The sequence below is a fragment of the Anopheles marshallii genome, chromosome 3 (assembly GCF_943734725.1).
Source record: "Anopheles marshallii chromosome 3, idAnoMarsDA_429_01, whole genome shotgun sequence".
NCBI lineage: Eukaryota > Metazoa > Arthropoda > Insecta > Diptera > Culicidae > Anopheles > Anopheles marshallii.
Window position 1 is genome coordinate 81,833,088 of NC_071327.1, and position 14,756 is coordinate 81,847,843.

Genomic DNA, 14,756 nt, shown 5'->3' on the forward strand with positions numbered 1-14,756 from the left:
CCATTGCCGCAAAGTGGGTTGCATGATGTCAGAATTGTTCATGGAAAATGAATCGTAAACAGTGAATAGGGTTTGGCAAAACGCTACTTGAAAGGTTTACATTAAAAAAAAACAAAGGTACAACATTTGGGTTATACATATCGGTCCTTGCAATTATAGTATTAGCATTACATTGTGTTTTCAAAGTATTTTTCAGTTTTTGGTTCGGTCATTTTAATTTTCCTTCCTTCTTATTGAATAAAAAGGATTCAAAAATCCTCTTAATCGGCTTATACTGTCGATCAATTCTCGCAGTAATAAAATGTAAATGCATGCTGTGGGCCTGCATGAAAGAGGCATCAAACGAACACAATAGGACTTCTAGGTATCAGAAGATTAAATCGACTTCTTTACGAATATGTCTTCAAAGGATATGCCTTAAAATAAACGCAATTTTGATCCTTGCCTCCGAAGCGCACCTTACTCAGAATACGCCCAGTGCATCACAGAACCATTATGGCCATTAAATTGGACATGATTTCTTTTCGTATTGTAGCATTATTTGTTCACACAATTCGCGCCGGAGACTTTTCTCCCTTACAGTCAAACAACGACGAACGCGGCAAGTCTTCCGTAATCATAACTCATCGCACCACAGAGAGAGATAAGGGCCGGCTCGGGAGCGTCTTCCACCGTATGTCCGACGTCCAGCTGACACATGTTGACAGTAACAAGGCCGATCGTTCGTAGGGATGCGAAAGCAAAATGGAATAAAAACAGCGATCATGTATTTATGATTGTATGGACTGCAGCAAATTTGTTGCCACGTACCGACCAACCATTCGCGACAGACTCTGCAAGCATATACCTGGAAACGAAAGCGAATTTCACAATGTCCTTGTAGCCGATTTGTCCGATTAGAGCAGAAGTCAAAGCCAATGTACAATCTTGAAGTTTGAAAGAAGCAGAAATTTATGAGGTATCTGTCTCGGAGACTGCGCAGTAGTATTGAAGGCGATAATCGTAACATCCACGGGCTTAGTTCCTGGGAATCTGTTTGGTTCCCGTATTTTCCCAATGGACGTAAGCAACTACAGCTGTGATCTTTAATATCCGGTGTAACGGCTTGACATTAAAGTTAATAAGGCTAAACTTTCACCTCAACTACCGATTTACTAACTCCAGTGGATCCTAAGCATCATAAAAGAGTTCAACGATGTCTATGATCCCCTTCGGAAGCGCTTTGGTCTGAGCATGTTTAGCACATGATTGGAAGATTGCAAATCAACCTCCCTAACAATGCAGGTGCACAACAATTCGCTACAAACTGATCGCATTGAACTCTAGCATGCAATGTTCAGTAGTCTGTGAGAACTCCGCTACAAACCGCAACAAATCTTGTTAGAGACGCGAACTCTCCCCAAACGAACCCACAAATCGCCAGCTAACACGAACAGGTGCCTCTAAGAGCGGTTTGGTCTTGGTATTCGATTTCAGGCTCGTAAGCAAAAGTCCGCCTGAAAGTACACTCTTAAATTACTAGCCAACCAACCTACCCTACCGGCCCTAAAACGTCTGATCCGATGTTAGTGATCGGGCTGATCTAGTCTAAAGATCGGAGCAGTTCATGCTCAACCATGAAGCCAATGGCTTGTAGGGCTTTTGATACCTGCGGTGGATAAATGGCAAGCGATTGCGCGGTTTGCGCCACCGATACACCCGATGTTCACTGCGGGCAAAATCAGATGGCGATTTTGATCGTGGGGATGGCAAGATTGGAGCTCAGGTGTTGTAGCTACCAAGTGCAGTGGTGCACTTGGGCGCATACCACAGATACATCTGTGATCGTTTATTACATGCTGCAGCATTGTCGAGCGTGTCGAGGCAGAGTGTGGGGTAAGTGATAGTAAATTGACGATCGTAACGAAGCAGCGACGATATTATCGGACAAAAATCAAACATGCATGCCGACAGGAAACGAAACACATGACCGAAACAATAGGAAATGTTCGTATCGTAATTATGGAAATTAATGTACTAGCAAACGTTTACAAACATGAGGTTCGATTTCGTTACTAAACGCGAACATCATAAAAGGAGCTCGCTTTTGTTGATTTAAATTTAAAATATTTTTATGATGCATTTACACGTTACAAATGGCGTGTAGCTTGGGCATTAAAACAATCGTTTTCAAACAAAACGGGGCGGTTTGTTTTTGAAGATTGTTCCCAAAATCATCCATGGTTGTTTTGGAATTACAGTTTTATAGTGGTATGATTTATGTGCAGTTTTCCCTCCATAGTGCACGCATTCTTCCTCCAACATTCCTTGTACATGAATAGTTGTAAATTCAGTGAACCACAAAAAAGGAGATCCCTGGCAAAATTATTATTTGCATGCGTGTACGCAAATAATCTCACTCCGAATGCAATTAAAATCATAATTTTTACATCCCACCCTGCTCTGGCGATCGTCTCCATCCTCGTGCAAAATGGACATGTTGTCAGATTGTACTACACAACCGCCGTTACATGTCCTGCATATTTCTGTTGTTTACTACGCACCGTCTCTCCATCCTCTCTGCTGTCACCATATTGTTCACGTTGAGGCGCAATGCGAACGTACATGCACGCACCACAACTTACGTTCCAACTGCAACAGCTCTATGGTTTCGCCGACAATTAAGAACGTTTATGCGCTCGCCGCACGCAACATGTCCGACAGATTGGAGTCTTGTATGGTTTGAAGAGGATGAGGATATAATAATAAAAAAACCAAATGATGCACCCTGAAGTAGACGTTCGTTCCATTTCCGTATGGATGGTAAGAATAATTGCCATAGATGAACCACCGAGAGCGATAAGATCAACAGCGATGCTCGTAAAGTCCACTGGAAGCTAGTGCAAACATTCAGTGAACCAGAGTCTTAATCATTCCGACCTTTATGTGACCACAACAACTAAGATTGAATATAATTCTCACCCGTGATTGATTCACGCGCGATGGAAATGCACGATGCCCACCACTCGATTCTTGCCTCCTGCTCATCGCACCTCCACCATCCACGTCCAAGCCAATTAATTTACCAATCAATTATGGTGTACACATCCTTGAAGATTGTGTCGTTTAAGGATGCACGGGATGCTGCAACGTTGCTGCCAGGGTGGGTAAAATATAGGAACCTCGTCTGGCTCGTCTATTACTCTTTCCTCTTTCTAAAGAGGACCAGTCCAGTCATAAGGAGGTGTTAAAAATCGAACATCATTAAAGGAGATTCGTTTCGAAGTCGATCGAACCTGCGGTGCGTGCCTGTAAAAGGTTCGTCGCTTGTGAGCACGAAGTCTTCCGTACAGAATAATGCAGTGTTCCAGGAGGTGTTTCAGATTAAACCTGACATGACACCCGGCTATAATAAACGCTTCCTGATTGGTTTTAGCTTGATTTCAATTGCAACGTGCTGGACAAGTAATCTGGTGTATCATTTTGATCTTCTATCCCTGGGGGTGTGAAGGGATGGACATCGTTTTACGAGTTATGCGATTGGACATAATAGTGAAGTTTATTTTTGTGATGTCTATCACACTTTTTCTTTCGTTTTGACTAATCCACCGTACACCATTCGGTTTCAATTTTCCAGCGAAATGAGATTTTCACTGACTTGCTTTGGTCGTGCCACGGGTGCATTCATTGTTACCCCAAGAAGCAATGCATTAGAGATACGTCGCTTGGTTGTCTGTTCAAGCATCATTTCCTCAACACAGCTCTACACTGTTATGTTGTAGTTCGTGAGGCAAGTAGAGCTCTATAAACCCACCCCGCTCTATGCTACCCGCTCTCTTCGCGTTGACTTGTGCTTTCGTGAGATGTAATTATTTTATGTAGACCTACGGACGGGGGTGGTCATGAAAAAAAAAAAACAATCACAGCATTGGACTGGCAAGGCAACAGCGTATTGTTCCTACTCGCTGTTGCGTATTATTGCTAGCAACAGTTGGGCTCGCTATCACATCGCGAACATGCTGCATGTTTTGTTTGCACACAAACCGCACAGAGCATAATTTTTCATCACTTCATTAGCATAATTTTTGGTGCGAGATAATGCGAAATTGAAAAACCATCGTCGTGGAATGCGAATTACAGCGATCGTAGATACCACTGGGTGAAACGCGTTATCAATCATGCTGAGACTGTCCTACTTTTTTGGTTGATTGTGTAGAGCACAAGAGTTCGAGAGCCATTATGAGCTGATATTTCTAGGAAAAAGAAGTTAATTTGACAGGAATGAAATGTGTCGTTAACCTTTGCAAAGATTTATTTTTAATTACATTTTTGGGATACTTTGGCTTTGAAATGGTTTTGGTCAAGAAACTTCAGATCACAAGTTCAAATGAAGGTTTCTTTTTCATGCAGTGTTCGTGTGCGTCGCTGCCGCCAACAAGTGAGTTTAAGTCCAATATAACTCACGTCAAACCTTGCCTAAAATAGACCATAGAGTCTTTCGTTGCACATTCCGCAGCTGACAGTTCGATTGGCTTGGCCGCACCAAACCAGGGTCCATTCAAGGACAGAATTCCTTCCCAAAGGGAAAACGCTCCATTCGATCGCTGAGTCACTCGAGTATGCATTGGAGTGGCGCTAGCGAAACATAATATTTATGAAATCGAACTCAACTCCACTCCACAACAGAACGCACGGTATGGCACGCTTTTGTGCTTGCGGTCCTTATGTTTATGTCGCAGCAGTGGAGTTAATGCTAGCAAATGCATTTGCAAAACGACTGGCGCTTGACTTGAATTGCGCACGCGCTATATAATGCTGTAAAGCCATTATAGACGCACACACCCCCGGTTGAACCGATGACGGTGTGCACGTGTGCATAAGGTACTTACGATCCAATCCCAATCAAGCTCTGACCCGAACGGAAGGAATTTATGACGGATCCGACCTCACATCACAAATTTGAGGTAATTTAATCTGATTTATAGACCACACCGAACCGACCCGGTGGTGCCAAGGTCCTCGAAATGGCTCCAGCGTTAGGGTACGATCGATCATGCTGTGGGTCTTTTTGCGTGTCAAACCCGCGCGCAATGCCGCTGTTTGAACCTAATAATTACGCGTGCCAACGCACTTCCAGCTGTGCTATGGGTCTAACTTTAATGGCCACTCACAGGTTTTCCAGGGCGCAGTTGATCGATGTTCGCTCCTGCTGGGCCAGAAAAACTCGCTTAGACCTTGAACGATCCTTGGAGACGTGATGTATGCGCCCCGGTGGGAGTTTTCTTTGCCTTTGCCGATAGCCGTAGTACAGCCCAATAATTGAGGTGATCTTGTTCACTGGTGATGTATTATTCTTCCACCCCTAGCATCCGATTGACGCCATTAGTGCATTGATTCGTTTCCGTTTCGCGGATTTATTACAAGATCGATTTACTTCGTTCAGAAGCCAGCTCTAACGGTAAGACCTTGAGATATATGTCACTCTTGCTCGGAACGATATGGGCAGCTATGTGCGGTAAAGGATTTAGACGGTTGTCTTCTGCTCCAGTTCAAAGTCATTCCATTCGCAATGCACCCTTCCCCGGATCCGTACCGCAACGAATTCCCAATGAAGGATGGCCAAGGACAGATCACTCAATTTGCGAGACTAATCCACGAAAATACCTCGCCCTGTTTTGATGTTTTGACTTCTCGCACAATCGAGGGCTTTTTTCCAAACTGGAACGGAGCTTACTGGTAAAACAGGCTGCATACCGGCGCGATTTCCAAAGGTGTGACCAAATCGAAACATTCTCATTAGGAGGGAACGTCAAGTTACCGCTCGTATACGCGCACTATCTTCCTTTCGATTGCAAACAGAGTCGTAACATTAAAACGCCCCCCCAGTGAGAGCTCTAGCAGGAGGGGGTGTTACATTCAAGGTCACTTACGATCCGAGGGGTTTTATTTATTTTGATTTGGACCTTCGATTTTTCAATGTGTGTCTGCTCCGCACAGAAGTTAAAAGTTTGTCCTCTGTCCAACGAAGCGAGTGAATGGAAAATTGCGTTTCTTTTGGGTACGTTTAGTTTTGTGTGTTCGATTCAAGAACCACGCCATGTTTAGTCTAACGTATCGATAAAGGGTAACGGTATCCAAAATAGTCTGTAAATTTGAAACAGGGCGTTTGGAGGGAGTGAACTCTGTTATATCGTGCAACAATACGGTGTTATTAAAATTAAATCTAAATCTTAACTCGTAAACTCCACGTGATCCATTAATCAACTTCAACACATGTAGGACGTAAAGTGAAGGAACAGGATTTGTATGTTACATACACTTGCCTCAAAAGACATGTGTTTTACTTTGAAAATTAGCTCTTTTTCTTGTGCCCTCCATCGACGGGGCGTCACCGATGGAGCTCTTTATGTCCTGCGAAGAAGGTGACTGACATTTATAACGCTCCACACGTTGCGTTTTACCGTGCGGATGTGCCCCAAATGCCTTTAAAATATCGTAAAGCCAGCCATATCATCTTCTCGTGCACTGGGTATGGTGTGTAACAAATTTATTTCGCTTATTACCTCGCTCTCTTATCGCACGAACAGCAGGGAGAAGATGGTTGTGGACCTCCTCATCGCTGGGACCCAAAAATTAAAAAAAAAAGGAATACACCAACTCTTGTTTGGCCTATGCCTTCTTATTATAATGATTTTCGCCCTTTTTGCTGTTGTTATTATTTTGATAACACTCGCAACGCAACGGAAGAGAGCTTTGCGTGCTTTTCGGAACCCATGTGAGACCCATTACCGGTACGAAGAAATAATGATGATCGTAAAAGGTACGCTGCCGGGGATGCATTTTGTCGTCCGGAGCTGCATACAAGGACGTTGACGTTCCTCCTGACAAGTTCGGCCGATCGCCCTAGAGGAGAACGGAATTAATTGAGATTTTTGTTCTTACCATATTTGCCAAGTATAAAACAACCTAAAAAATTTAACAATTTGTGTTGAAATTGTTAGACAACCGTAATGTCTTCAAGACTTCAATACAAGAAAAGTGACATACAAAATTAGTAATGATACCTCTTAGTGGATTGTCCACTTTTAACAAATAATTGGTAAATAATGATTCGTCGTCATCGTCGTACATTATTTAGAATTCCTTTAGAAGGTCGTGCATTTTTCCCGGTTCGTTGACACAAAACAAACTGATCTCAGAAATGAAAGGGCTTTGAAAAGAATTTTTACTTTCCGTTTTTTTCGCCTCTACACTCGGAAGGAACCAGAACCAGAACAAATACTCCTATAGTGATGTTAAAAAAAAACAGCCAACCAAGTAAATAAAATTATATTGATACGCTTTTTACCTCTTATGACAGCTCTTTTGAGGCAGCGCAACCTGCTTCTGGCTATTGGTTGAGTGCTGCTTCCTTGGTCCATCCTCGACAGACCACATACCTCGTTGAGTGCAACGGGCAGTGCAGAACCGAACCCGATAATCACGATAATAAGTTCAAAATTGAATATAATATCAAATAAAGGCGAGGTGCCTTTTTTCGCTTCTTCTCGGTCCGGGGTTTTGTTTTTTTCACGGACGTGCTCGTAAAGCGAAAGTAAAACTGACGTAGAAGAATCAGCCTGATTTTCATTGGCCAGTGTTGTTGTGCTTCAAGCAGAATTGGTTCTTGTTGCTTTTGACCGAGAAGGTTCTCAGTATGTAATAGTACTAATTTTGCCGTATATTCCAGACTCTTCTCAAGATTCCGTAGGCTCTAAACATTGTTTTTTTTTTTCTATTCTATATACCTTCACCAAAGGGTTTTAGCCTTTCTGTGTGAGGAAGAAAGCTGTCTCAGAATTTCTGATGATTCAATTCGGTACGGTTCATTACGATAAATGATCATTAAAGAAGATAAAACGCCATCATCAATACGGAAAAACGATATTGTAACATTAAGTCATCGTTACGAAACAATGCCATGCAAAACCGCCGCTAGGTTTCTTCCTGCGATCCGTTTAGCAAATGAGGCCAATAAAAAGCGCAATAACGTCTATTAAACTAAACCGAACCTTATTTCAACACCTCTACAGGGTGATTCTAACGACCGTTTCGATCACTGTTCACAATCGGCAAAGCGTAAAGGTTGTTGCCGAGCTTACGACGATCCGATTACAAAATGCACTCGCATTATCACTTCGAGCGCGGCCCCTTAAGCGGTCTTAAGTTACGTTCCGGTACTTCTCATCTTTTTTTGTTTATAATGACCACAGATTCTTTCGCTTGTAGATGACTTAAATGGCTTATCTTTCCGCCCACACACCCATCCCCGAGGGTAAGGTTATCTTTCCTCGCGTGCTCCAACGGTGTGGCATCGGGCACTCGGTCGATGTGTGAAGACATTCAGGTCGGGTGTTTTCTTGCACAAAAGGCGCCAATGATGGAGTTTGTTTCGCAAAAAAGAAAAAACATCCAACACCCTAACCGTAACAATAAATTGTAACTGCGCTCCCCTTTGGAGTTTATTTCTCAAGCGCATTCAAAACGATTGCAAATATGATTCTCGCTCCTCCCCTATCTTCGGTACAATCCTCACGCATATCAACACTCCAGCTCCACCTGATGGAGTTCGCTCGTTGGGCCGCAACGGTTGCGTTCTAGCGCACCAGACAGTGTTAGTATCGCGAGTAGAACTCCCGGAGGCTGTGCGAAGCACATTAGGGAGAGAAAAAGAGAAGGAGACGCCCGCGAGATAGCGTTTGCGCACAGAGGGTCACCGCAGAAGTGAACGTACGCCAGCTGATTCCGAAGACCGAAAAACCGCGTCCTCTACGCTACGTACGCTCGCACGGTGCGACATTAGCCAACAGCGACCGAACAGTGAACTAGTTCCGAGCTGTAGCGATAGTGAAGGGAAGATAAAAATTAGATCGGCGGCTGCTACAATGCCGCAGCAGCAGTTACACGAGTACCTTATTTTTCGCGTGGCGCAACGTGAAACCACGCCGTCGTACAATTGGCAGGCGATTAGATAGGCGCACACACCGCGTTCGCAGAATGTACGAAAAATCGTGTACCACTCGCAATGGGTCGAATGGTGCAAATGTGCGAAACCAGTCTCTGGTCGCCGTGATGTTTCGCGATCGATTTGAAAGGTAGACAAAATGGTATACCATTAGCATAGATACTGTCTGACGATCGATAACGTGGCGAAACGGAGATCGTATTTTGAGTATGTTTCGTCTAAACGTCGTTAACTGCCCGAATGACACCCAGGCCATTCGGGAAGATGCATTTGATTGCTACAAACATGCGTTAAACCAACTAGAAAACAAAGCAATGCCTTTTTATGTCATTAATTTAATTTTCTACCATCAAAAGCAGTCCGTTAACCTTCCTCGTAATTGGACTCGTAAATTCCGTTCATCGGCCGGCCTCGAAGATGCATCCCCCACGTGCTGTGGCAGATGCGCCAATGATGACGATGACGATGGGGTGATGATGATGAATGTTCCGATACCATACCATGTGAAACTTGGCGCGTACATGTATGATAAATTTCGTACCTTTAGGTCCAGATGACACGAGTCCTTCATTTTGACAGTCACTGTCAGCCGAAAGTCATGAGTCCGCTCATTCCCGATCAATCTCGTCCGATGCAGTAAAGTACTGAAAGGGCTTCAATACCTTTGTGCAAATGAACTCCCCAAGACCTTCACGTTCCGTCGATGAAGAAATTAATCACCATCAATCGAGTGCTTTTTGCTCTGTTTTTAACTGTTTCACTCTTCTTATCTGCTTTTTTCTCCAGGAACATATTCAGGAAGTGCTGGACAAATGGACACAGATCGACGACGAGATCTGGGCCAAAGTGATCGTCTTCGAGCGAAACCGGCGTGTGGCAAAAGCTTACGCCCGTGCACCGGTTTTGACGATTAACGGTTCAGATGATGGATTCGATGGAATGAGGTAAGTCCATCCTTTGCTTTTACCTTTTTTTGTATGTGAAGCGATTGAGTTACAAGAATCAACCAACTTAGAAAAGGTTAAGTTAGAAAAAGTGTCCTGTCTATAAATCGAAGCCCATTTTGTGGAACAAGACGGCCCTAAAAGGTTTTTTTTTAAGATCCACGGGAAGAGTTCCCATTGTTGTTTGATTACACAATTCGAATGGCCACATCATAGCGCAATGGTGTCACTGTACTTCAACAATTCCCGTAGAACTGTTTGTAAAGTGTTTGATCGAGATGATACGACACCTGTAATGTCATCTCATTGAGACGTTTTTAATCGGATCTAATCATGATCTGCTTTTAGTTAACCTTCTAAAAAACGTTTGCCTTGTACCGATTTTTTTTACTAGCTGACAATCTTCTAATTGAGATGTGTAATAGTCCGCACAAACCATCACTTATCGGGCTGGGAAAAGAGATACCGCCTTTTCGAAACGTTCCTCGTCTGTGCGGCTGTTGAACTCTTTCGTCCTTCCTTGGGTGAAAATTCATTGCATTTTGCACGATCGATTGTTTTTCTCCTTGTTATGTGCTGGTTTGTGGTCTAATCGAGCAAAAGTACACCATTACCGCCAGCTCCTCCGCTCTACCCCACCCCCATCCTCCCATCTTCTCCGCCTTGTCCACCCTCCAGGCGGAAAGTGAAAGTTGAAGTTTCGTACGAATCGAATGATGGGTTCGTTGTGGACTTGCGTGGTGTTCGCTTTTAGAAAATGAAAACAGTTTGTGGCTCTACTGGCGGGCACGGGCTAGCCCGTGGTACCGAACATCCACCCACCGAAACATATGATCGCTTGCATACATGCGCCCACCGAAACATACGCGACTAATGGACGATAAATGGAAGAGAGCACTAATAAAATGACTGCCAGGCCGGTGGTAGTTTATAAAAAAGTAATAATACTGTACCAGCCAAGGCCCAAGCGAACGAACGCGGCACGGGCGCACTCAACTCAACCGTACCTCATTGCGTATTACGCGATGTTGCGCTTTCACGGGACCGTGTGGTGGGTTTCGGCCATTTTTTTTTTTTGATTGTAGGTTTATTTTTCACCCCGTTCCTCGCCACCAAACGGTATAGCAGGCCGGCAGGATTTTCGGGCGGTAATTGGATAAAGTTAAACGACTCAAAACGCATACCCAACCGGTACGGTAAAAAGGTTCGCACACAACTTTTCATTTCTTTCATGACGTGTGCTTTTATTGTGCACATCAATGTTCGGCCAGCTGCGCTTTACTGTATCGATCGCTTCTTTTTTTTACTCTCGTACAATTTCGTTAAGGTAAGCTTCTGTGTTTTCGCATCGTTCGTCTAATGCAATCGAAAGTCTTATGTAAGGCTGTAAGGTTGTAAGAAGTGCATTCGATATGCGTGCGATGGGCAGACGGAGCAGAACGGGTTCGGTTATTTATTTCTCTCACATGCAGTTTGTTTTTAATGAGCATCCATCATCATCACAATAGAAGTATGGCAATCATTTAAAAGCTACTATGATCGCTTTATAAACCGGACGTTGGATGAGCTTCAAGTGAGGTTAAACATAACTTTTAAGGCTGCATGTGATTTTTTTCTAATAATGTCAATTGATTAACTCTAATTATCAGAGTCTAATTTTAAACAGCTCACAGCTTCCAATGTTCTAACGGATCAAAGACGAATTCCTCCCACATAACTATATCTGCAATAATCTTGTCACCAATTCTCCATCGTTTACCGTTACGTCGTAGTCCACCATTCGGTCTACCAACGATAATAATTACACCGTCCCTTCTCGTGGACTATTATGAGTGGTTTTGCTGACCTCTACTCATGTGCCAGAAGTAGCCATTGTGTTTACGTGTAATTGACAACAGCCATCTCTACTACTTGGGGCTGCCCAAACAGTCGGCGACCATAAAGCATGGGCTCTAATGATGTCGCGTGAAACATATCGCTCCCTAACCATCGGCCATTGCCGAACGTGCGACGGCATGCAACGCAAACTCATCAACCTGACCCCGAAAGAGGGGTGAGGACGCCCTCACTGCTCACTGAGCCATAAGCCGCAGCACGCTAGAATGCCGTGCGATCGTTGCATAAACGGTCCCTGGTCGTGCTTCTTCGGTCAAGAACTCGCACAGAATCCGGCCCGTGCGCTTCCGAATGCAATCAATCTTGGCTGGTGTGTGTATGTGGATTCGCTCTTCCAAGGTTGGTATGCGCGCGAATGGCTGTGGGATTTGGTCCGTTTGGACCATCTCGCAGCGTTCCACCGAACTGGCCATGCAGGTCGACCGGACGACAGCTGTTAATTTGCTATTGTTTTTAACCGATCGCCATCGCCACCGTAGGGCGAAGTCGATTTTTTGTTTTCGTGGACGCGGGAGCGTTGTTTTTTCGATGTTCTTTTGCAAACCTAGCGAACGATCTAGCGGACACGTCACCTAAACGTCAAGATTTCTATCGTGCTGCTGCTTCGTACACATCCGTGCCCTACTGGAACACGAACCGAGCTAACGCTTGTTAGAGCGAAGCAAAGTCAGTCTAGAAGGAGGGGTGGGTAGTAAAAAACCTACGAGCACTAACGAGAACTTTAGAATAAAGGGCTCCTGCCTCATGCTAAGTGCCACAATGTCACGCCATCTATTGTCAAATGCTTGAAACTGTTTGACGTTTCGTTCGTTAGTCCGTTAGGTTTCTTCCTCATTCGTTAAGGCCCCTTTGCTGCGTATTCCGATATTCTCGGACTTTGTCCCCCCAAAAGCAAAACCTCCGTTCTAGAACCCTCATTTTATTTGCTTCCTTTGGCGAACTCCAACATGGACCGACTGGTCTGTAATTTTGTGCCCGTACCATCACATCACATTTGCACTCGTGTGCATCTCGGCGAGTAATAAAAAATTCAATTATCCTGCCGCCATTCGAACAATTCGTCATCGTCCATCGCCATTATCTTCACCAACGTCATATTATCAGTTTTTGGCAGTGCAGTGAGAAGATTTATTACCTTTCGCTTGAGGCAGCGAAGATTGTTGGGTTGCAGATTGTGTGCTTCTTCAAAAATCAATTTGCCCCCCCTCTAAGGATGCATAAATTGATTTGAAACCCGCACAAGAACGGTGCAACTTACTCGCCCAACAGCTGTCTTGAGGACGAAATGGATGAGATGAGTGTTTAGTCCTCGTTACGAGAGTTCAATTACTGCATGTTGGCTTCTGGTCTTACGAAGAGTACGACTCGCACTCGCACAGGGAATGTCAATGTAAGACACAATACCTCACCAAGAATGCTAACTAACCTCAATCATGCTTCACGCAAATGCAAACTACGCAAAACCATCGACCAGGGGCAACCTCCGGTTCATTCAGTAAGCTCGTAACCACACCTTGGCCCCGAGTACAGATTTATGTACAAAAGCGTTTTTTTAACAACATTCCGCTCATACACACACACGAACACGAACACGGACCCGGTAGCGTACGAAAACGGAGCGCTAGAAGTTGCTCAGAAGGGACACGCCGTTGTCTTGCACAGCGACAGCCAAGAACCAGGAAGAACCTTACGCCAGTAGGTCTTTTGTTTGTGATCATTTCTTTTTCTTCATATTTTGGTTTCCTGCCGTGTGCGGTGTTTTTATTCTGCGATTCAATCTCGATGCTAGTGCCGATTAAAGTGCCGTTAGCAGTAAGTCGCTTTTATAGTGCACGATTTGGGTGTGTTTGGGTGTTTGACGCGCGTGCTTGCAAGAGTTCATCACTCGACACACGGCACCATTATGATAAACGGGTGATATGAGAAGGCTATTGGGAAACTTCTACGTACGATGAATTTGCATGGCCTGGGGGTGTGCAGAATGCAGGCTGTGGTTCCTTCATTACTCTTTCATGGACGCTCGCTCAGTGTTGTTGAATAGTCTTCGCTTCTTATAAATGTAATGCATGATGGATGTATCGTTTATGACACGGAAGCATTAGGATCGGAATCGTAGGTCCAAATGTTGGTCTATTTTGATTTTATTAAATGCCATGCCGGACGAAGCCTAATGGATTTTATGTTTACTATCAAACGGAACAGTCAATTCTTATAATAAGGCGTAAGCAATACAGATTTAAAATATCATTCTGTATCCGTTTTGTTGATTTTTTTTTTCTTAAGCTATTGGAGTATCTAAATGGAAATCAGGAGCAATGATATTGTTAACTAGAGAAAAAAAACACTACATTATCTCAGATGGCGTCAACGTTTGAGGTTCATCAATCACGCATTACAAGACATATCGTAAAGTCTCTGGATTCCCACGATCACAGCGATTAAAAACACAACGCTTGATCGTATGCAGACGCGCGAATCCTCTGGCAGTGACATACGCACATGTCCCGGAACTGCTGTACCACTGCGACATGTCACCCGTGTGGAAATATCACTGCCAAGAGCGAGCCTTCTTTTTTGGGACGATGATGTCACAAACATTTGGCTGCGCACCACAAATCAAACTCGACCGCCGATTGGCGCTAGCGAACGATGCCTCAACCACCGTCAACTGTCCACCGCAGGACAGTAGCGTTTCATCTCCTTCCCAAACGCAGACCTTGCCGCAAACCGAAGGTCGAACGCTGTGCCGGTTTGACATTTTTGGGAGCACCCCAAGGCGGGGTTGCGTCGAACCATGGCCGGACAATGGACCTGCGTGACTACTGTGTCGCCGATTCTGTCCGGTTATGGCACCTCCCAGATGATCATTGTACCCGCACGTCGACGAGCATGCTGCCGGAAGTGGTGTCTATTTGCCTAATTGCAATTGTATC

General features: G+C 44.3%; 1 protein-coding gene across 1 annotated transcript in view; it reads left to right on the forward strand.

Moving 5' to 3' along the window:
* LOC128711057 (uncharacterized) overlaps positions 1–14,756 on the forward strand; it is a 118,434-nt gene that overhangs the window by 91,424 nt on the left and 12,254 nt on the right. Inside the window, exon 3 of the mRNA XM_053805924.1 lies at positions 9,770–9,927. Within this exon, the coding sequence (XP_053661899.1) occupies positions 9,770–9,927 (158 nt within the window). The remainder of the gene's footprint in view (positions 1–9,769; positions 9,928–14,756) is intronic.